Source organism: Drosophila guanche, unplaced genomic scaffold (genome assembly GCF_900245975.1).
Source record: "Drosophila guanche unplaced genomic scaffold, DGUA_6, whole genome shotgun sequence".
Classification (NCBI taxonomy): Eukaryota; Metazoa; Arthropoda; class Insecta; order Diptera; family Drosophilidae; genus Drosophila; species Drosophila guanche.
In genome coordinates, this window is record NW_022995757.1 from 67,038 (window position 1) to 89,620 (window position 22,583).

Sequence of the window (22,583 nt, forward strand, 5' to 3'; positions counted from 1 at the left end):
CTCTGGACCAGGAAGCAGCAAGAGTGCTTCAGCGCCCACTTCCAAATCGCCACCTACTCCGATTTCATGATGCCCCTGGAGCGGCGAATCACGGATCATCCCCTGCCAGAGCCGTTCAACTGGGCTGCCGCTGTTCAAGGTTCGGACTCCACTCCGGGCACTTCGGAGCCCCTCGGTCGGAACAGGCTGCCCGCTTTGAGCATGAACTTGGCCACGCCCGTGGACACAGAGGATGAGGTGACTTGCGCGACGCTCTCGGAGGATCACTGCAGCGTGGCGTTTGGCACTTTCTCTGGGATGATGCACGTCGTGGCCGTGCGGAAGGATTGGCGGGAGGCAAACAACCTGCGCAGGGAGAATGTCTTTCAGGCCCACCAGAAGTGGGTGATGGCCTGCGCCTTCTCCCCTGGGGACCGGCATCTGCTCACCTCATCGGCGGATAAAACGATGCGGCTGTGGTGCACCCGGAGCGGCTGCTGCAAGATTGTGTATACCACGGGCCAGGTGCCACTTACGGCCAGCTGTGTGGCGTTCGCCCCGCGGGGCTGCTACTTCGCCACCGCCTCGGAGGACGCAGTGGTGCGCGTGTGGAGGGAGGACGCGGAGCATCCCATCATCAGTTTGTTCGGCCACTTGGCCAAACTGATGGTGTGTCGTTTCCACCCGAATGGCAACTACTTGGCCACAGGATCGGCAGACGCCACGGTCCGCATTTGGGACTACCGAAACCACGCCCAGATGCGCGTCTTCCGCGGCCACAAGGCCCCAGTCAGTGCCCTCGTGTACTCCATCTGCGGACGCTACCTGGTCTCTGGGGGCCGCGACGACCTCGTCATTGTGTGGGACACGAGCACCGCGCGGTTGCTCCGCTGCCTCTGGCAGCACAAGGCACTGTCCATTGCCTCCATTGACATTTCGTACTGCAACAATCTGCTGGCTGTGTGGAGCCAGGAGTTCCAGCTCACCCTCTGGGACTTTCAACTGCTCCTGCAGAACTCATCCATGGAGAATGTATCCTCTGCCCAGAGCAATGACAGCAATGGGAAGCTTTTGATTCGCACAGTGAAAGCCCCCGAGAATGTGATTTGGCTTCAGAGTGGATTCTTCGGTCGGGATGGCCTCGTGGCCATCTACGCTGAAGACTACAAGAAGTCGGCGGACGTCCTGGCTTCGATTGTGAAGCAAATTGAAAACTTACAAATTGGAACTAAGTCGGAGGCAGAGAAAAATGAGATCATGGAGTCCATGCTGAATAAGATCCTCAGTTCCGAAAGTGACAACACAGCCGCAGGAAGATCTTGAATTAATTAAATTGGGTGATGGGATCCAATAATTATCCAATTACATTTTGTTTCATTTCAACTTGCAAATGTCGGAGAGTATACGCGGAGTATACCTTCGGGTGGGTGTCCACTGCTCAATCCAAAGTGCTTCGTTTTTTGTTTTCTCTTTGCTGCTTCCCTCGCCTCCCCTCCCCTCCCCTGCCAGTGGCAGACATTTAATCGCCTTGTTGTTGTCTCCACAATTTATGGACTGGCACGGACGACGCATTGGAAAAGTAAATTCGATTTCGAACATTAATTACTGAATCTTGCCTTGCAGACATTGCATTTGGCAATTGTCACTGGCTTTTATTTAATTTATGATGTTCACTGATTATAAATATTCGCAGCGCAGCTGCTGTTATTTTTCAATCTAAACATTCTAATTGTGTCCAGGCAATGGCTCGCAAATAACGGTACTTTTGTCTTTGCGGTTTGGTCACTGACAAAAGAGAGAGAGAGAAAGACAAGGCACACTCGCCCACGCTCTTTGGCTCTTCGCTTGACACATTCGCAGTTTCATTCGATCATCCCTGTCTTGTTGCGTTTCTATGCACAAACAACAGACACGAAGTCACGAAAACGTTTCTTGCTTCTCTGCCGCTGCAATTGTGCAAACGAAGTTGTTTCTCTGCCGCTGCATCGATTCCTCTGCACACCATGCTTTTGGGCTGTGTGTCTGTGTCGACTGCGCTGCCTCAGGTGAAGAACAGTAACGTAAGAAAAGAGAAATTCTTAAGCGAAGAGCGAAATGAGCAAAGAGAGATTTAAGCGGGTCTTTGCTGTCCCGTAAATAAGAGGGTTTTGACTGATATTTGCGAGCTTTGGCCCATAAACTTTGTCTCTTTTCTTTGTGTTTCCCTTGCCAAGCCACGGGGCAGTTTCTTCATCGAATAAACATTGTCTTAAGGTTTAGTAAATGGTTTATTGTATTGTCTAAATAATTGTTTAACTAAACTGACGAATCTAGGATGCATTCTAAGCGAATTAAGCATCGACTGAGGACGGCTTGACGAGGGTCTCCCGCGGGGACGGCTCGTTTTCGTTTGGCTCGTCAAAGGCAATTTTGTAGACATCCTCGTAGTTGGCCGCAAAGTGAACCTCCAGGCCAGCGGTTATGAACTCGGGCAGCTCCTCGAAGTCCGGTCGGTTGTCCGCGGGCATGATGACGCAGTTGATGCCGCTGCGACGTGCCTGTGTGTGTGTGGGAGATGGCAAATTGAATCAATCATTGAACGTTGATCCATGCACTCACCGCTATGGCCTTCTGCTTGATGCCTGTCACGGGCAGAACTTTGCCCCTCAGCGATATCTCGCCCGTCATGGCCAGATTGTCTCGCACGCATCTGTTGGTGGCCAGCGACACGAAGGCGGTGACGATGGTGACACCGGCACTCGGATCATCCTTGCGCACAGCGCCCTCGGGCACATGCAGGTGAATGTTTCTGGAACACGGACAGAGAGAGAGACACAAAATGAACGAGTGATCAATCGAGGAGCAAAAGCTGCAACGCTCACTCCAACTGCAAGTAATGATTCCCCGGATGCCGCTGTTGCATGAAGTTACGCGCCACCGTGAGGGCTATTTGTACCGACTCCTGCATCACCGAACCCAGATTGCCCGTGATCTGCAGTGTGCCTGAGACATCAGCAGCGGGTGGCTTGTGGGTGGCCGGACGCGCAGTCTCAATGTACAGCGATGTGTCGCCCATGGCCAGGGCCATGGCTACGCCCGGCGGCGTCCGCTCGTACAGCCGATCCGTGGCATAGATCTGCGCGCCCAGGAACGTGCACAGATTGTCGGCAGTCACGTGGAAGCTGGTGCACTGCCGGCGGACCAGCTGCAGCGCCACTTTGCGGATAATCTTTTCGATTTGTTGGAGCAAGTGCCGCACCCCAGCTTCGCGGCAATATCTGTGAATGAGCAGCTGCAGGGCGCTCTCCGTGATGCTGAACTGCTGCTGGGACAAGCCACAGTCGCCCATCGACTGCGGCACCAGATACTGACGGGCAATGGACAGCTTCTCCTCTGGCACATAGCCGGCCACTTCGATCATTTCCATGCGATCGCGCAGTGGCTCGGGAATGCGATCGATCCAATTGGCTGTGCAAATGAAGAGCACACGCGACAGATCGATGGGCACGTCCAGGAAGTTGTCCAGAAAACTGGCACTCTGCTCGGAGTCAAAGAGCTCTAGTAATGCCGCACAGGGATTACCCTGGTGGCCTCTGTGAGGTGGGGGGTCATGGGGAATGTTAATTCAGTTCAGAGTGTGGCCTCTGTGTGTGCCACCTACTTGCCAATCTTGTCCACTTCGTCGATGAGCACCAGAGGGTTATCCGTGTTGGTGGTCCTCAGGCAATGAATCACCTTGCCGGGCAGGGCTCCTACATAGTTGCGACGATGACCCTTGATCTCCGCCACATCCGTGAGGCCGCCCACGCTGAAGCGAAAGTACTTGCGGTTCAGGGCACGGGCAATGGACTTGGCAATGCTCGTCTTGCCCACACCCGGTGGCCCATGGAAGCACAGAATCCTGCCCTGTGTGCTGCCCCGCAGCGCACTGACGGCCACAAACTCGAGTATGCGCCGCTTCACGTCCTCCATGCCGTAGTGGTCGTGGTCCAGGACCTCGCTGGCATGCTCCATGCACAGATTGTCGGTGCTGGAGACACCCCAAGGCAGCGCCGTCAGCCAGTCCAAGTAGTGACGGATTAAACTGCGAAGGATCAAGATTAGTTGGTGGATCTTTTAGCTTGGCGGTCTTTTGGGGTACTTAAACTCCTGGCAAGTGCACTCAATGGTCCTCAATCTGTCGAGTTGCCCGTCGATGAGCTGCCCAATGTTTTCGGGCACAACTTTGTCCTGCAGCTTGGCCCGATACTTGGCCACAATCGCCTCCTTGTCGTCCAGCTGTAGGCCCAGCTCCCGCCTGACAATCTTCAGTTCTTCGCGCAGAATGGTGCGCCGATGATGCTTCTCCACTCTTTCCTCCACCTCTTGTTGAATTTTCGACTCCAACTTAATGGTTTCGAGATCTGCTTTGAGAACCAACAGGGCTTGCATCATGCGCTCGCGTACCTAAGGGAGAGAGGGACAACATCAAACAGAAGAAAGAGTCAACCCTTAGACGTACATCTGTTTCCTCTAGAATCTTCTGCAGCTCCTCTGGCCCGGCGACGGACAGCACGCCAGCCAAATCGCATAGATAAACGGGATTGTCCACGACCCGTTGGCAGTGGTGCAGCACCTGACGGAGAGTTTTCCTAAACCGAAAACCGGGCAGCGATCAAGACACACAGAGCATAAGGGGCAGCCGCTGCCACTCACTTGTACATGGCATTTGCCTTGGTCAGATCCTGCAACGTTTTGATCATCTCCAGCCTGATCGCTGTCAGCTCTTCGGTTGTCTCGTAGGCCGGAGTCTGGACATTCTCCACGATGGCAATGAGCACGGACTCTGCAGCAGCTAACAAGAGAATAAAATCTTGCATCTGCGGCAGCTGTGGGAGCACTCACCTGGCGTCGCCTTTGGTGGCTCCAACTGTCCCGTGATGCGTATCCGGCGCTGACCCACAACCATTAGCCGAAGCATTTCGCTTGAATCCTGTACCTTTCGGATCAGACTAAAGGTGCCCACCTGATAGACCTCGTCCAGGCTGGCGACAAGCTCCTCCTCGGAATCGTGGACACGCTTCAGGAAGAGCCCCACGTAGGGCTCGCCCTGCATTATTTTGCTACGCACCAGATCCATGACCACAGGATTTGTCAGCTGCAAGCAACCATTAGTGGGAATGGACTTCAAATTGGCTTGTTTCGATTAGTCACCTCGATAATATCCATGAAGAGCGGAAAGGAGGGAGCCCGACGCAGTGCTATTACCGGCACATGTGGCCACACATCGGGCACTGGCTCCGGCTCCGGCTCCGGCTCCGGCTCGAGTTCATCTTCGTGGGAATCCTCTTCGTCACTGCAGAAGCGCTTGGCCATCATGCCAGACAGACCATTCCAGCGGCACCAGCAGCAGCAGAAGCCGCTCCTCTGTCTGCCCAGTGCACTGACACTTTGACCCTGCCAATTGCCTCTCCACACCGCGGACGTGGCCAAGGTGCGCACCAGCTGCAGGCCCCCTCGCACCAGCACTCGTCCTCTCGTGGCACGAACCAGCAACATTTTCGCAGCTCAACTCGAGACTAAAACCTAAAAACCGAAATAAAAAAGCAAAATACTAATAGCACAATGAGAGAATTTTTACGACAATCTAAAACTGATGAGCAGTGTTGTACAATGCCAGGCAGGGCAGGTGGGCAGGTGGCAAAAGCAACTCTGATGGCAACAAGAAACGATTGCCTTGATTGCCTGGATAAACAAATAGAAGTCGAAGCCAAAACTTTGACACATTCTCATGTCAAATTGTGGCAAGGAAATGTCTGGGGAAACAGTGTGCTACAATGTGGGTGCTGGAGCCGCTTAGATCAATTGAGATGAAAGGTAAAGCACGTTCTGGCCATTGCTCATGCCCACTTTTAAGTATATTTTTAGCATTCCTTCCAAGGTTACAATCCTCTTCAGTGGAACTCTGAATTTAATTCAAACTTCTGCAAGCTTCCACACTCGGCCAAAGCATGACAATAAAAATTATCTGGGCACAATTAAAGTGCACGGATGTAAGATACAGAAACGGTAAGCATGAAGCATAAACACAAAGGCAGATTCTAGTTAGGCTCTGCTCACCTGCAGCAGAGGCCGGCAGCGACGTGTGCTCCGTTCTGTTCATACAATCAGATCTTAGGCAGCGCAGTCGACACAGACGCACAGCGTCGACACAAAAGCATGGTGTGCAGAGGAATCGATGCAGCGGCAGAGAAACAACTTCGTGGCGGTGGCCTTTGCACAATTGCAGCGGCAGAGAAGCAAGAAACGTTTTCGTGACTTCGTGTCTGTTGTTTGTGCATAGAAACGCAACAAGACAGGGATGATCTAACGAAACTGCGAATGTGTCAAGCGAAGAGCCAAAGAGCGTGGGCGAGTGTGCCTTGTCTTTCTCTCTCTCTCTCTTTTGTCAGTGACCAAACCGCAAAGACAAAAGTACCGTTATTTGCGAGCCATTGCCTGGACACAATTAGAATGTTTAGATTGAAAAATAACAACAGCTGCGCTGCGAATATTTATAATCAGTGAACATCATAAATTAAATAAAAGCCAGTGACAATTGCCAAATGCAATGTCTGCAAGGCAAGATTCAGTAATTAATGTTCGAAATCGAATTTACTTTTCCAATGCGTCGTCCGTGCCAGTCCATAAATTGTGGAGACAACAACAAGGCGATTAAATGTCTGCCACTGGCAGGGGAGGGGAGGGGAGGCGAGGGAAGCAGCAAAGAGAAAACAAAAAACGAAGCACTTTGGATTGAGCAGTGGACACCCACCCGAAGGTATACTCCGCGTATACTCTCCGACATTTGCAAGTTGAAATGAAACAAAATGTAATTGGATAATTATTGGATCCCATCACCCAATTTAATTAATTCAAGATCTTCCTGCGGCTGTGTTGTCACTTTCGGAACTGAGGATCTTATTCAGCATGGACTCCATGATCTCATTTTTCTCTGCCTCCGACTTAGTTCCAATTTGTAAGTTTTCAATTTGCTTCACAATCGAAGCCAGGACGTCCGCCGACTTCTTGTAGTCTTCAGCGTAGATGGCCACGAGGCCATCCCGACCGAAGAATCCACTCTGAAGCCAAATCACATTCTCGGGGGCTTTCACTGTGCGAATCAAAAGCTTCCCATTGCTGTCATTGCTCTGGGCAGAGGATACATTCTCCATGGATGAGTTCTGCAGGAGCAGTTGAAAGTCCCAGAGGGTGAGCTGGAACTCCTGGCTCCACACAGCCAGCAGATTGTTGCAGTACGAAATGTCAATGGAGGCAATGGACAGTGCCTTGTGCTGCCAGAGGCAGCGGAGCAACCGCGCGGTGCTCGTGTCCCACACAATGACGAGGTCGTCGCGGCCCCCAGAGACCAGGTAGCGTCCGCAGATGGAGTACACGAGGGCACTGACTGGGGCCTTGTGGCCGCGGAAGACGCGCATCTGGGCGTGGTTTCGGTAGTCCCAAATGCGGACCGTGGCGTCTGCCGATCCTGTGGCCAAGTAGTTGCCATTCGGGTGGAAACGACACACCATCAGTTTGGCCAAGTGGCCGAACAAACTGATGATGGGATGCTCCGCGTCCTCCCTCCACACGCGCACCACTGCGTCCTCCGAGGCGGTGGCGAAGTAGCAGCCCCGCGGGGCGAACGCCACACAGCTGGCCGTAAGTGGCACCTGGCCCGTGGTATACACAATCTTGCAGCAGCCGCTCCGGGTGCACCACAGCCGCATCGTTTTATCCGCCGATGAGGTGAGCAGATGCCGGTCCCCAGGGGAGAAGGCGCAGGCCATCACCCACTTCTGGTGGGCCTGAAAGACATTCTCCCTGCGCAGGTTGTTTGCCTCCCGCCAATCCTTCCGCACGGCCACGACGTGCATCATCCCAGAGAAAGTGCCAAACGCCACGCTGCAGTGATCCTCCGAGAGCGTCGCGCAAGTCACCTCATCCTCTGTGTCCACGGGCGTGGCCAAGTTCATGCTCAAAGCGGGCAGCCTGTTCCGACCGAGGGGCTCCGAAGTGCCCGGAGTGGAGTCCGAACCTTGAACAGCGGCAGCCCAGTTGAACGGCTCTGGCAGGGGATGATCCGTGATTCGCCGCTCCAGGGGCATCATGAAATCGGAGTAGGTGGCGATTTGGAAGTGGGCGCTGAAGCACTCTTGCTGCTTCCTGGTCCAGAGCCTCGACTGGATCACCATGAACTGCTCCCAGGTTGTGCTGGCCATCAGGAAGTACTCCTTCTTCACGCCACTCAGCAGCTCCAGTGCCCTGCCCGGCATGTCCTTCCGCTTGCGGATGAGCTTCAGGTTCTCGATGCGCTTTCGGTAGTAGTCGCATAGGTCGACCTTGTGCCGCTCCACGTAGTCCCTGGCCCGCTGCCACTTGCCGCTATACACCATCTGCAGGTAGCCCATGGCCAGCGTGGGGTACAGCATCATGAATACCTCGAACTTGCGGAAATTGGACATCTGCTGGATAATGTTCCTCAATCCCACAAAAGTTCCTTCGTACTCCATCAGCTCCTTGTTCTGCAGTGCTTTGCAGAACTTTCTCTCCTGCTTTGGCCCGTGTGCTTCGCCCTCGTAAAAGTCAACGAAATCTTCCCACAACTCCACTACCTCTAGCTCCATGTCTGATGTTTCACATTTCTCCACAAGCGAGTCGTTGGCCTCCTCCGATGGGGGTTTCTTCTTCTGATGCTATGAATTAAACAGCAAAGGAGACATTTTCTCTCACGCTCTCCCTCTCCCTCTCCCTCTCTCACTCCTTCATTCTACTCACATTATTCTGTTTGCGATTCTGGGACTTTTTCTTCTTCGATTTCCACTTTTTCTGCTGTAAATTGCGGCCACCCATTTTGATATTCTTAACAATTGAGAAGCCGCGAAATTGGATGGTCGCACGACGATGAGTCCGCCTTGACCAGGTACTTCCGTTCGATGATGGGGCTGTCGATATTTTCTTGACTATCGATGGTTGTTAATGAGACCATGCATGGTGTTGCATTGGTATATATTGGCAACAGAAGGTTGCCTCAGAAAGGAGGAACAACAGAAGGTTGCTCCTCAGGGTGACTTCCGTTGGCACTGAGTTAACCCGACCTGAATACAAATTCAGTTTCGGATCTGTTTCGATTCACAACTCCAAATTAGCCTCATTAATCAATTTGGACAGTTCGCTAAAAAAAGGGGCTCCTTTGTGAGCAACAGCTCCTTAAGATCTTCAAAGCGAGGAACAATTTTATATTTTTTCCTGATAATAGCATGTCCTTGGCAGGAGAAGATTTCATATGCCGCAAATGTTGGTGTGTCCCCCTTTGATTTTGTGTAAAAACAGACGTTATCATAGCTTCGATTAATTAACAGTCTATTTATGACCTTTATATTTTTTACACTCCAGTCGAGAGACTGGAATTTCATTGTGAATTCCTTTGGTTTCTTATACTTCCTTGTACTCATTGTTCCAATCCGTCTGAACTTTTATTTTAACTTTTCTTATTACTTCATCGAATGTTAGCGATAAATTATTTGCCTACATTAGTGGCTGATTTGGCTAGTCTATCAGTCTTTTCATTAATGGCAATGTTCTCTAGGTTACTAGGGAAACCATTGATGGATGCATCAGTGGAAAGAATGTTCCATCCCCCTGACACCCATTCTTCAAGCTTACCTTGATATATCCGGTCAAAGACTGACAGACAAATTAAGGCTTTGGGGCTATGTTTGTACTTCTTGGCTTCATTATAATTGTCGAAAAGATCAAAGATGTTCTTGGTACACAGCTGGGTAGGCAGTATCTGCAGTGGATTTAATAACATCATTCTACAAGGTCGGGTTTAGAGACTTTGCTCTCAGAATTTTAGCTCTGTGTTTGGGAGATGCGTAGATGGTTTTGGAGGCACAACCACGCAACGGCGAGGGCAGTCCGTCTGTGCTAATGTTTAGATTCGAACGAGAAGGGACGTGTGAGAAGCTTCTTACGCGTCACACCGCGGTGTTTTGTCAAGTTTTAAATACTTTCTTCATCTGTCATCTACATCTACAGCACTTCTCACGCCAACACGCCCCGTTAGCTCGCCGCCCTTCCCTAGACCGACACACTGCAGACTCGCGGCAGAGGCAGAGGCAGCGCCCGCACATCTAATCACATCACATTCATCCCATTCAACCCCCAACCATCATGTTCCATTTTGACTAACAGAATAAAGAAAAATTAAACTGTAGATCGGATCGTTGTACAATTTACTTCTAGAGTTCGAGCATTTGCAGATTGGTGCTTGAAGGAGGAGCAACCATAAGTAGTCCAAGGGAAACGAGCAAAAATATGTTAAATATGTTTTCTTATTTAAAAAAAAATCTAGTACCATTTGAAACCTCTGTTGGGGCAGCATACAGAAATCGTCACTCAATCCTTAGACTGGAACAGGCAACTTAGAACACACAACACAACAGACACACACTTCCTTATCGTGTGCCAATTTGATTCACTGCCATTATCGAAATGGCTTTTATGTCGCGACGTAATCCTAAAGGAAAATTGGTGCAGCGGAAATTGCTGTCCGGCAGTCCTGCAAGTGGACCCGGAAACCCAATGCCCGAGTGGCGCGACCTAAGCAAATCGGATGAAGGATTGACCGATCAAATACTTGTGGCAGGCATAGACACAGACTCCACCGAGAGCACCAAGCAGAAGAAGGATCGTCAAAGGCAGCTGTACTATGATGCGTGGGTGCAGCTCAAGGACAAGGAGAAGAAACAGAAGATTCTGGCCGAAAGACGTGAAAGTGAGAGACTCGAAAGGGCAAACAAAGAGCGCATGGAGGAGTCCCACAGGATGGTCGGAGAGTGGAACCTTAAGAAGGAGCAGCAGATCCACGAGGAGCGACACAAGAAGCCTTTTGTCATCCCCCAGAAGTACAGGGCCACCTATGTGAGATGTCCACGGGAGACTCCAGAGGAGCGCAGAGAGCGCATTCAGGCATTGGCGCGCCTCAATCACATCAAGGCGCAGCGCCTTGCTCGCCAGCGTGAGGAGCAGGAGAAGCTTCAGGAGCGTCGTTAGATGGCAGAGGGAGCCTTTTCCAACCAGATGAAGAACCTGCAGAACCGCCACAAGAGGCTTCCTCCGCGACACACAACCCAAAAAGAGANTAGTCCAAGTCCAAGGGAAACGAGCAAAAATATGTTAAATATGTTTTCTTATTTAAAAAAAAATCTAGTACCATTTGAAACCTCTGTTGGGGCAGCATACAGAAATCGTCACTCAATCCTTAGACTGGAACAGGCAACTTAGAACACACAACACAACAGACACACACTTCCTTATCGTGTGCCAATTTGATTCACTGCCATTATCGAAATGGCTTTTATGTCGCGACGTAATCCTAAAGGAAAATTGGTGCAGCGGAAATTGCTGTCCGGCAGTCCTGCAAGTGGACCCGGAAACCCAATGCCCGAGTGGCGCGACCTAAGCAAATCGGATGAAGGATTGACCGATCAAATACTTGTGGCAGGCATAGACACAGACTCCACCGAGAGCACCAAGCAGAAGAAGGATCGTCAAAGGCAGCTGAACTATGATGCGTGGGTGCAGCTCAAGGACAAGGAGAAGAAACAGAAGATTCTGGCCGAAAGACGTGAAAGTGAGAGACTCGAAAGGGCAAACAAAGAGCGCATGGAGGAGTCCCACAGGATGGTCGGAGAGTGGAACCTTAAGAAGGAGCAGCAGATCCACGAGGAGCGACACAAGAAGCCTTTTGTCATCCCCCAGAAGTACAGGGCCACCTATGTGAGATGTCCACGGGAGACTCCAGAGGAGCGCAGAGAGCGCATTCAGGCATTGGCGCGCCTCAATCACATCAAGGCGCAGCGCCTTGCTCGCCAGCGTGAGGAGCAGGAGAAGCTTCAGGAGCGTCGTTAGATGGCAGAGGGAGCCTTTTCCAACCAGATGAAGAACGTGCAGAACCGCCACAAGAGGCTTCCTCCGCGACACACAACCCAAAAAGAAATATTTTTACATTATTTGAAATAGTTTTTTGATGCTGCATCATTGGTGTTCCTGCCACTAATCCAATCAAGAGGAAACGCCACTAATATTGGTAAGTAATTGCATAAATTATTGTCTGGATTGAAGCTCAGCCCAGCCTCCGTTCATAGTCCTCATCTGTTCAATCCATCAAATATTCCTCCGACCTTTCTCAAGATTTTGTGGACAATCTATGAGGTGGAAGACGACATTCCATCACAGAATGAAAGACGTTCTGGACATGCAAGAAACATTTCAAGACGCCCTCCCCTGTGTCTTTATTTTTCGCAATCAAAATTTTAACTTCAATTATGTTTATTTTAAATCTGAATATTAGAAATAAATTGTTTTCGGCCAAATCGGAGTATTCTGCATTCTGCATCTGTATTCTTGCGTTAAAAAATGTACTGAGCATCGGGGTCACCAAAATATTACGTGCAGCATGGCGATGTGTTCGTGATGGAGTAAATATTTACAGCATTATTCTATTTGTATTTCTATATCAATATATAGATAATGCCCTAATCTCTCAATGGGCAATCTTCAGCCTTTTCTCCATCTTCTGTTGCTTTCTATGATTTCTTTTTATGTCTTGTGCTTGCTTTTCTCCTATATAATTTGCTGTGCCCTTGGTCGAGAGAGAGAGAGAGAGAGTGGCATGCAGTCAGAAGGACACTTAAAAGTCCTGCGACGAGCCTCGTTAAGTTTCAGTGTACGGCCGTTAGGTGTAGCTTTATGGGGACACACATTCCATATGGTACTTGTAGTTTGCCAGTGATGCCCTCAGCTCCAGCTCCCAGCTGTCAGTTTCCTCCATGAATTGACTTCCTCCGTGCCTCATCGGAGAGAGAGAGAGAGAGAGAGAGCTGTAAAAACGAAAATGGCGCTACAAAAATGAGAAATGAAGAATGACAACATCAAATTAGCTTCATAAAAATGTCGACTCGAAGCGCCACACAATGCTCAGTGTGTACTGTACTTACTCCTGTGGCTCCTGCTCCACCCTAAGCTCTCAGCTTTGGCGTGTGAAACAATACAGTTTATAAAAATGAGAGTGCAGAAATATTTTTATGATAAATGACTGTAAACGAGCACGTGAAGCAACAGCAGTCCCCAGCAGTCAACCAACGACAGAGAGCACAGAGACAACCCGAAAAGGCCATAGACATACACATGGATGTAGATGAAGATGTAGCTGTAGACGTGCTGCTGTCAACCGCACACACACGCACACCCACCGCACACACTCGTGCGACATCTATATGACAGCAACATTTTTGGCGTCTACGTTGGCATTGAAGCCATTTCCGGCCGACGCGACAATGGACAAGGGAATGAGAGCAGCAACAGTTGTCTGGCCCACTGGACCACCAGGTGTGGTTTGCAGGGTTGGACGGGCCGATATGTGTCAAACACAGCACACCTCCAGCTGCCACATGGAAAGGTGTTTAAATGAATAACTAAAAAGAGAAGGAAAACAACAAAAAATGCAATTAAAAATGAACAAAAATTCAACTAAAAAACTTGTCATATTTACAAAATAAATAAACAAAAATAAATCTCTAAAGTAATTAATACGTTGGGAGTAACTTCATTTGACAGAATTATATATAAAATTTTGAATGCTTTTTTTTATTTTATTTGTGTTTTATTTTATATTTTGTGGAAATGCTAATTCATGGGTAGTAACATTTAATAATTTCGTTAATTTCCTAAACCAAAGTCGCATTCCAATGGATCTTAACCAAAAAGGTAAAAGTATATACCCTCCGTGGAGAGTGGAAGAGTGGGAGAGGGCCTAACAGCTACCTAAATCTACGCCAGCCATCCAAAGTCTCTATTATATTTCTGTGCTTGTTCTTTGTGAGAGAATGAGAAGAGGAAAAAAGCCAAGCCAGGAACAAGATTAAAGGAAAAGGCGGGGAAAGGAATATAAAACGACTTCCTCTTAGACGACGCTTTTAGCTAAATTGCGACAAAAATGAGCAGCGCCGCCCCATGGAGAGAGGCGGGCAAGGAGACAACGACTAAAATAATAAAAGAACAATGTCAAAAAGAACTTGGGCACATAAATAAGCTCTTGGCGTGTGTGTGTGTGTGTGTGTGTGAGGGTTTCCCCCTCCCTTAGCCTGCTGCCTTTTGTGTGTGTGATTAGGATAAATGTGCACGCTTCCAAATTGATGTGGCTGCCGCCTCTCTCCTGTGTGTGTGTGTGTGTGTGTGTGTGTGTGGTGGAAGTGGCAAAGACCCGGCCCCGGAAGCGGATATGCGCTGCAATTGTCATCCGAACATTTGACTCTTGGATGGGGCCCCAAGTGCGTGCGGTGGTGCGTCTAGGTGGGCGCGCCATCATAATCTTCTCCATCACCATCTCTCTTCTCAGCTGTCCTGTCCTGTAGCTCGATTTATTTGCGCATTTGTTTGCTTTTGTCGGCACTCATTCATAGGGAGTACTCGCACTCGCACTCGCACTCGCACTCCCATTCCTACTACTCCTCCTCGCACTCGAAACCATCTGGCACATGCTGCTCCTCCATTTTGCTTATTAATGCTGGCCCGACTTTGGCCTAAGAAATCATTTATGAATCATTCATGCACTTTGTTTCATTTATTTTGGTTTACGAGTACATTAAGCATGTGTAAAAGTCAGCAATAAAGTAGTGGCTGTTGCTTTTAATACACTAACTTTATAGATGATTAAATCAGTTTCAAGTCGCTTTGTAAATCAGTGATTAAAACGGAGAAACAGCTGTAAATCAGTGATTAAAACGGATAAAAAGTTACGCAGTTGCACATGTTTAAATGCCCATTTATCTATATACATTTAGCTTAACAGAACAACTAGACACCGCCTTTATGGAGTACTTTCTGCTGGCCACTAAAGTTGATTTGGTGTAGCGTAGAAATGTTTTAGTTTTCTGCTCACTGCCCATTCATTCACTCACTGATTCATTCATTTCGACCAATGGAATGCATTTGATTAGTTTAATTGATTGCAATACCCACCAAGTGGGTAGAATGTTTGTTTTCGGCTGGATACTCACGTGTTTGACGTCTCCTTAATTCCTTTTCTTGCCTTTTACTCGGTTTCATTTTCTGTAATAATATTTTTGTTACATTTTAAGCAAAATTGATTTTGTTTTTAACTTTTACCTGCAGTTATTGGCCAACCTTTAATCTTGAATTTATAGCGTTTATTTGCTGCATTCACTTCCCTTTTGCCTTGAATCCTAGTCATATTCGTTGGCAAGTGTATGCCCTGCGGGCACGTTAGCGACGGTTTCCGGTGACCCCATCTTATGCTTCCGGTGCCACACATTTGTGCCACCACCAGCCCATCTCTCGCTCTCTCTCGCTTTTGGCCTTGCTGCCATTTCTTCAGCTGTCATTCACCGTATTTCCGCCTGTTCACAGTTAATTGCGGCTCAGCAGTTAATCGTCATTAAGGGGGAAGCTGAAACTGAAGCTGAAGCTGAAGCTGGAGCCCACATGTGGCCCACGCACCACACACACACCACACACCACACACTGCTGTGCTTGGCCCTACTCTTCTCCGCCTTCATCCTTCCCCTTTAGCTCTAAGCATATCACCTACAGACGCGTGGGCGTCGGCGTGGGCCTGGGGTTGTGCATTGCCTTGGTATGTCGTTTGTCTGTTTGCGGGTTTGATTGTCATTTGATTGTGTTGTGATTATGATGTGTGTTTGTGTGTGTGTGCCTATCCAACATTCACTCTCTCTCTCTCTCTCTCTCTGTGTGCGTTTCCATGCACTCCACTAAGGTCGTAATCTGAGTAAATGTGCCCTGACGACTTCTCGCTCTCTCTCTCCCTGTCTCGCGATGATGTGTTTGCCCATTTTTGACAGACATTTTTACGAGTATTTTCGTCACTCACTCCCACTGCAATTACGATTAATTTTGCCTGGTACAAATTTACGCTCTTCCTCACACACCTGCTTATAAAACTCTCATTTCTAGAGAACTTGCAAATTACTGAAACTAGAATTTGTTTTGTTTTTTGTATAATTAGTGGCAACAAAATTATTTTCTGGTTACCTCTAGGTTTTATTTTGATCCGAAGGTCGTTTAAAATGCTCAACCGGAAGCGAAGGGCCTGCGAATAGAATCAGTTAAGAATATAAATATTTATGTATCACAGGGTTTGAGTGAGCTGCCGACCCAAGCCTTTGTCCTCTGCCCTTTGTCTCAGCTGTTATGAGCGTCTGTGCCACATTGCGTACGAATTGATTGCTCTTCTTAGTAATTATGCAATTTTAGCACCTTTCACATTTCATTGGCACCCACACGCCCTTCCACCCACTCTTCCTGCTCCCTTCCGGTATTTCGCTCACTTTCATTTGAGGCAGAATGAGCATAAGGCGAGGCAGAAGTTGAAACATAACGCAAACGCAACGACAAAATCACGGGTTTCAGAATTCTTAAACTGAAACATAACTTAGATTGTCACCACTGTTCTTTATCCGCAGCACTCACTGTACATAAAAACAGTTCTTAGTATATGCTTACGAGCGTCAGCGGCCGTTCTTTCGTCTATCTTTTCCACCCTCTTCGTCGTGCACAGCATAGCAGGCTGCTGCTACCTGCTCCAACGGTGCTGCACCGGCCGTTTTTTCGTCTCTGTCTCCCACCTTCTTCCCCCCTGCATTGCTCCCGCGTTCTCTAGCGTACGTTTGGGCTACCTGCTCCAAAGCTGTCTTTCGATCGGTCGCTTTTCTCGCTCTCTTCTAAAAGCTTCCATGCAGAAGGCACTTACAGTACAGGTAGTTGGCGTGCACAAAAGCCAACAACAAGCGGCACCAAAATGCATTTTTAGTTGGCGCAGCCCATGAGGAACTCCCATCGATCTTTAAGGGCATCAAAGAAGGCAACTAAAACTAGCCGTTATGTGCAACTCTGTGCAACTGCCTTTGCCTTCGCCTGGTATCTGTGCCACTCTGCCAACCACCTCTACCCGCTCGCACACCCGCACTGCCGACTCCACTCTCCACTCTGCTCCAACTGCTGCTGTGCTATGGAGCCGCCTGAGCTGTCCCTCTCTGACAGCCTCGTGTGCATATTTGAATACCAACATGGCTCATATTCAACTAATTAGGCGAGTTTTGCAAATACATTTTCATTATTGTAATTTCCACTGGAAGGGGGCTGGCAGCCAGGCAGGCAGGCGGCCAAAGAAATGAGTGCAAAAAACTAGGCAACATGCTGGCAAAAGTTTCCCATATGTTTGGACAGGGACATGGTGGGGTAGTGGGTGGACCTGTAACAGACACCGACACATGTAGGCCGAGGCATTTGCATATGCATGTTGCACATCCATACGGAGCTGCAGCAGCAGCAGCAGCAGCAAAAATTCCTGGAGGTAAAATTTAAAAAGCAGCCGCACGAGTAACATAAAACAAAAAAATATTAAGGAGACATTTGAAATTATTCATGACCGAGTCCCTGCACACCCTGGCAGTGCGGAATCAGAGCCACTTTGCGTGTATTTACTTGGCCAATTATTTCCAAGTGAAGAATTACATAAAACATAAAATAAGTCGTCTATTTACATCTTTTGTGGTGCTGATCCAAATTAATAATGCCTTCGGCAAAGGGTATAACAAAAATGTAAACTCTAAAAATGGCAAAGAGCTCACGTCACAGACATGGACATGGACAGAGACAGCAGAGACAGCAGAGACACGGACATAGTAGAAGGCACTGGAACCCTGTGGGTTTTCGTGCAGGTTTTTGCTGCTGTGTTTTTGCGGGGTAGACAGCGGCGGCTTCACACTGATTTTGGCAAAGGCTGCCTGCCCAAAAGCGAAAAAGACACAACCCAAAGCAGCGAAAAGGATTGAATATTGCACTTATCATACGAAAATCTAAATATCTAAAGCACTGAACTGCACCCGAGAGTGCAAGAAACAAAATACAAATGCAGATCGCTTGCGGGACGGAGAATGCAAAAACAAAATACGAGCAGTGTGAGTGAGCGAGAGTTGGCACCGAGAGAATGCAAAAACAAAATACGCGCAGTGTCGGGAAGAAGAGAATGCAAAAACCAAATGCAAATGCAGAACGCAGCTGCGTGATCGCTTGCGGGACGGAGAATGCAAAAACAAAATACGAGCAGTGTGAGTGAGCGTGGGTAGGGAAGAAGAATTGCAAAAACAAATTACGCGCAGTGTCGGGAACGAGAGTATGCAAAAACGAAATACGAGCAGTGTGAGTGAGCGTGGGTAGGGAAGAAGAATTGCAAAAACAAAGTACGCGCAGTGTCGGGAAGAAGAGAATGCAAAAACAAAATACGAGCAGTGTGAGTGAGCGTGGGTAGGGAAGAAGAATTGCAAAAACAAAGTACGCGCAGTGTCGGGAACGAGAGTATGCAAAAACAAAATACGCGCAGAGAGTGTCCGAGAATGCAAAAACAAGATACGCACAGGCTATGTGGCGAGAATCGGGTCCGATAATGCAAAGACAAAACGAGAGTACCCAGTACTCAAACGATTTGGCATAGGAAAAAACCCTCCAAGTAGGAGACCTCGCTGTACGATCTGATATCTAATCTTGTTGTTGGCTGTCCAGTACAGCAGGCTGGCTCTCTCTCTCTTTGTCTGTCTGTCTGTCTTTTAGGTGCCTTTGTGCGGAGCGCGCCTAAGCTCAAAACCATTAACACTTGTTTCTGTCATTGTACATGAAAAGCGGAAGCGCTTTTGTCTCTGTGCAACAAACAAGTTTTCTTTCGACTGCCAACTGAAAAGTGCCCCTGGCCTATGCCAAGTCCCAGTCCCAGTCCCAGTGCCTGTCTCTGTCTCTGTCCCGTTTCGCTATACATTCTTTTTTTTTGACATGGGTAGCCCGTATCCTAGATTCAGTCTTAGTGAGGCCATCTCGGTTGCGCTGTTACTCTGCTCTTGTTGGGCTTTATTTTCTCTCAGAATCTTAGTAGCTTCGTGATCGTGTTAGGTGCCAGCAGGGCATCCCATTGTCGGTAGATCTTTACCACTAAATACTCCTGTTAAATACTTACTCTTGTATGCAGAAACATTATAAGGACTGACGGACGGCACGGCCAGGGTTCTGCGCTTGGCATGTCAGCCAACTGGATGAGGGTTCTTCAGCTTTGTACTTCGTGTTCGGACAACTTTTGGTGCACTGCCCCGTCAACGTCAAGGCGTGGCTTTAAAGCTCGAGGAAGCTTCCTGGCCTGTCCCAGCCTGCTGGTGACTGTACTTTTCCTTCAGCCCTAGGTGTTCGTGCAAAAGTTCTTCAGTTGCTTGTGATGGACGAGTCCGCTCACATGGCATTCGTGATTTTTGTTTCATACTCAAGCTGCTCCTCTGCTCCTATGACTGACCTTTGGCTGACAGTTTTCAAAGCAAGAAAATGGCTTTTGCATATTTAATTTTGCTACATTTTGTTTACTTACATTTGGCACTCGCCCGCACAGGTATCAGAGTTCCGAGTTGCTCCTTATAAATGTATCATAAAGTCAGCTACCAGTCTCCTGGTATCCATCTCGCATTTGAAATCGAAGCCCACAAATTTTGCTTGGTCAGAGGCTGCTGCTGCCGCTGCTGCCGCTGCTGCTGTTTGCCTATGATGATGATGACTGAGCTTGCATAAACGAGTTTCGCCCTTAAGTGTGTGGGCATGCTGGAGGATGTGTTCGGCTCTAGGTATGGGGATAGCTGCAGGAGTGTTAAAAAGGAGAGCAGTGCCGTGTGCGTGTGCGTGAGCAGCATAGTCGATGTGCCCGTTCCCCAAGTTATTTATGCAGACTCACATACAAAGCATGCAAACGATTTTTTGCCACAGGTCCACAGGTCCATCTCCTGGGTGGGGCTCCCACTCCGGCGGGCCGGTACTCCTTTTGGGCTCTGTGCCAGCATCTGCCGGCGATGTCCGCATACAATTAGCTGCAACTGTAATTAAAACAATTGTATAATAAATCTCTTGCCAAACGGCTGCTCAACCCCCCACCCAGCAGGTAGTCTCCACCCCGACAAAAAAGGAGGCGCCTGGCGCATGGCCATGGCGAAAATTAATATAAATTTAATAGTTGGCCTGGCATTTATGGTGGGGCATAAAAGGAGCCTCGTTAAATGCATTCAAATGGATAAACTAGCAGTCGGCAGGAGCATCCAGCCCCGCCCCGATAAATCCTGCACACTTGGCCGCCATTCAAAAGACAATTGAAATGCCAACAAAAAGTCGTCGTTTTTATCCTTACCCCAATGTAGAGGTCTAGTTGGCCCACATTCTGTACTCCACAGACAGCCTCTCCTCTACTGTCGAGATGAATCAAAACAAACCTTTTCCCCTTTCACCTTTTCGTGTAGCCAAATTGTTGTAGGATGCAGAGCAGTGCCAGTCCGTTGCCCACAATGGCCAAGAGTCGAGGTCAAATCGCAAAGATGAAGCGAGAGCTGCGGAGTCTGAGGCCGCTGCCGCTTCGCGTGGGCGATGAGCGGGACGAGCAGCCACAGAAGCCATCGCTGGTGGATAGGCCAGTGAAGCGTTTGGATCAACTGGAGCCGCTGAGACTCACACGACATCGTCTCATTCAGCTGCTGCTGCGTCCGGCCCATGAGCAGTCGGTGCTCGGCTGCTTCGTGCGCGTCAAGACGAGCGGACAGGGCGAGCCGCCGAACCATCACGTGGCCGAGATCATGGACATCAAGCAGGTGGCCCTGGGCTACCTTGTGGACGAGCTGCCCACCAATATTGGGCTGTGTCTGCGCTACCAGGGCACAGTGACGACCCACGAGCTGAACGACATCTCCAATGTGTCCTTCACACAGCCAGAGTTCCAGCTGTGGTACGATTGGTGCGTCAACCAGGCCATCCGGCCACCGACCCTCGGGCTCGTGGCGAGCAAGCGAATGGAGCTGCACCATGCGCTGCAGTGCGAGGCCAAGGCTGTGGCGCTCGTCAAGCAGGGCCTCACGCTGATCATGCGACCCGTGCCGCGTGGTGGCATACTCGAGCGACATGGCGCCAAATATCCCTGGCGCTTGCAACGGCCACCGCAGGCGGAGGCCCAACCAGAACCAGAGAACCAGCAGGAGGATCTACAGCTGCTGTCGGAGATGGATGAGTCGGAAACGGGTTGAAGAAAATTAGATTTACATTTGGATTTACGCTACAAATTTTGGCGTAATTAATAATGGAAATAAATAGAATTGAGAGCCAAAAGCAAAGCAAGGAAAACGTGAATACCAAAAAGCTCTTCACCACGATCTCTCTCGTCTCTCTCTCAGTCTTCGTTTGTTGTTGCTCCCCAAAAGAGTTCGATTAAGGGAAGAGCAGAAATTAGCTGATTGTCGGGAAGGTTCGCCTGCCACAGCGCCCAAGCAATTGGATGGGTTGCATCCGCAATGATTCCTCCTTGGCCATGCAAATGAGTTTGGTTTATGCAACGCATTCCGGTTACTAGTCACCGCCAGTCCCCTGTCCCATGTCCCCTCACCCCTCCCGATAAACTTTCTGGCTGCTGTTATTCTCATGCTGCTGCTGCTCCCTTCAGGTGCTCCTTCCGGGCATATTCGATGCACATCGATTGATTTCGCATCAACGCAAAATGCGAAACGGATTATTAAACTTGCCACTGGCCAGGTGCTGTGCAGCAGCAGCAGCAGCTAAAGGGAGTGCTGTGTGTGGCACGGGAAGACAATTTTGCAGCTGCTGCAATTTTCGATAAATTCTTGGCGCAAAAGATGCGCAGCGGTTGAGACTGGCGAGAGAGTGAGCGTAAGGGGGAGGCTGGAAATGGATTGGGGACGACCCACGGGTCGTGCTGCTGGGCACGGTTATGGGGTATGGGATGCAGCAGATATTTCATTCATTTCCATAATTTTAATAAAATTGAAGAAAAATATTCAAGGCACTGCCACAGAAGCAGCAGCAGCAGCAGCAGCAGCAGCCGCACGACGACAGCGACGCTGACGACGATGGCGAAATGAAAAGCGGAAAATGTGAAAACGCAAAATATGCGGCAATGTAATGCTTGCCTGCCATCGGTGGCAGAACAGTAGAATATCTAAGGCGAAATGTGGCTAGAAATGTGCGATCAAGCGAGCTCGGCAGATCGTCGGAAAGCAGAAAGCTCGCGGAGAGCACGCTAAAAGCTTTCTTCAAGCATTATTTACTCTTACATTAATCTCTCACTTATTAGTTCTATTATTTATTTGCGTGTATATTTGCTTGCACTTTTTGTAGCCACTGTGCCGTGCGAGCTTCTGCTGCTGGCATTTTCATCGTCTTCATTCCAATTCTGTTTTCGCTTGACTTTATTTTACCGCTTTTCGGTAAATGTACCTGGGCACCGACGTCGTTTGGTTTTGTTTTCGTTTTGAATGCTTTGCTCGTGCATGCGCCGCTTTTTACCCCTTAGCCAGCATATCATCTCATCTATGCCATGCTCTGTGTCTGCGTGTGTGTCTGCGTGTGTGTGTGTGGCCCTGGATGATGGAGGCCATGTCAAACAAATGACATAATTCAGTTGCTGGCAAAAGTTTTTGACTGATGCCAGAACACACGACGGAGGACAGGCAGGCGGCAGGCAGCAGGCAGCCTTGGCTTCT

The 22,583-nt window shown here is 49.1% G+C and overlaps 5 protein-coding genes across 6 annotated transcripts; 3 read left to right on the top strand and 2 right to left on the bottom strand.

The window, feature by feature from the left end:
* Positions 1-69: 69 nt before the first annotated feature.
* On the top strand, positions 70-1,302 carry LOC117590431 (transcription initiation factor TFIID subunit 5-like). The gene has a single exon (XM_034283049.1). The coding sequence runs from the start codon at positions 70-72 to the stop codon at positions 1,300-1,302; it is 1,233 nt and encodes a 410-aa protein (XP_034138940.1).
* A 925-nt stretch (positions 1,303-2,227) lies between these two features.
* LOC117590386 (lon protease homolog, mitochondrial-like) lies at positions 2,228-5,614 on the bottom strand. The gene is made up of 9 exons (XM_034282960.1): positions 5,152-5,614; positions 4,843-5,095; positions 4,654-4,792; positions 4,460-4,589; positions 4,100-4,404; positions 3,620-4,042; positions 2,841-3,551; positions 2,578-2,767; positions 2,228-2,516 (listed from the first exon to the last, which is right to left on the bottom strand). The coding sequence occupies exons 1-9, from the start codon at positions 5,494-5,496 to the stop codon at positions 2,310-2,312; spliced, it is 2,703 nt and encodes a 900-aa protein (XP_034138851.1). The 5' UTR covers positions 5,497-5,614; the 3' UTR covers positions 2,228-2,309.
* Positions 5,615-6,851: 1,237 nt separating this feature from the next.
* On the bottom strand, positions 6,852-8,924 carry LOC117590432 (transcription initiation factor TFIID subunit 5-like). The gene is made up of 2 exons (XM_034283051.1): positions 8,755-8,924; positions 6,852-8,672 (listed from the first exon to the last, which is right to left on the bottom strand). The coding sequence occupies exons 1-2, from the start codon at positions 8,827-8,829 to the stop codon at positions 6,852-6,854; spliced, it is 1,896 nt and encodes a 631-aa protein (XP_034138942.1). The 5' UTR covers positions 8,830-8,924.
* A 2,290-nt stretch (positions 8,925-11,214) lies between these two features.
* Positions 11,215-12,284, top strand: LOC117590242 (ensconsin-like). 2 transcript variants are annotated; one of them, XM_034282713.1, is made up of 2 exons: positions 11,215-12,070; positions 12,129-12,284. In XM_034282713.1, exon 1 carries the CDS (start codon positions 11,332-11,334, stop codon positions 11,890-11,892), a length of 561 nt encoding a protein of 186 aa, XP_034138604.1. In that variant the 5' UTR covers positions 11,215-11,331; the 3' UTR covers positions 11,893-12,070; positions 12,129-12,284. The 2 variants fall into 2 exon arrangements, with proteins under 2 accessions (XP_034138604.1, XP_034138605.1); XM_034282714.1 differs by having other exon boundaries at positions 12,175-12,284.
* A 7,998-nt stretch (positions 12,285-20,282) lies between these two features.
* Positions 20,283-21,144, top strand: LOC117590247 (RNA polymerase-associated protein Rtf1). The gene has a single exon (XM_034282720.1). The coding sequence runs from the start codon at positions 20,355-20,357 to the stop codon at positions 21,111-21,113; it is 759 nt and encodes a 252-aa protein (XP_034138611.1). The 5' UTR covers positions 20,283-20,354; the 3' UTR covers positions 21,114-21,144.
* The last annotated feature ends 1,439 nt before the right edge of the window (positions 21,145-22,583 follow it).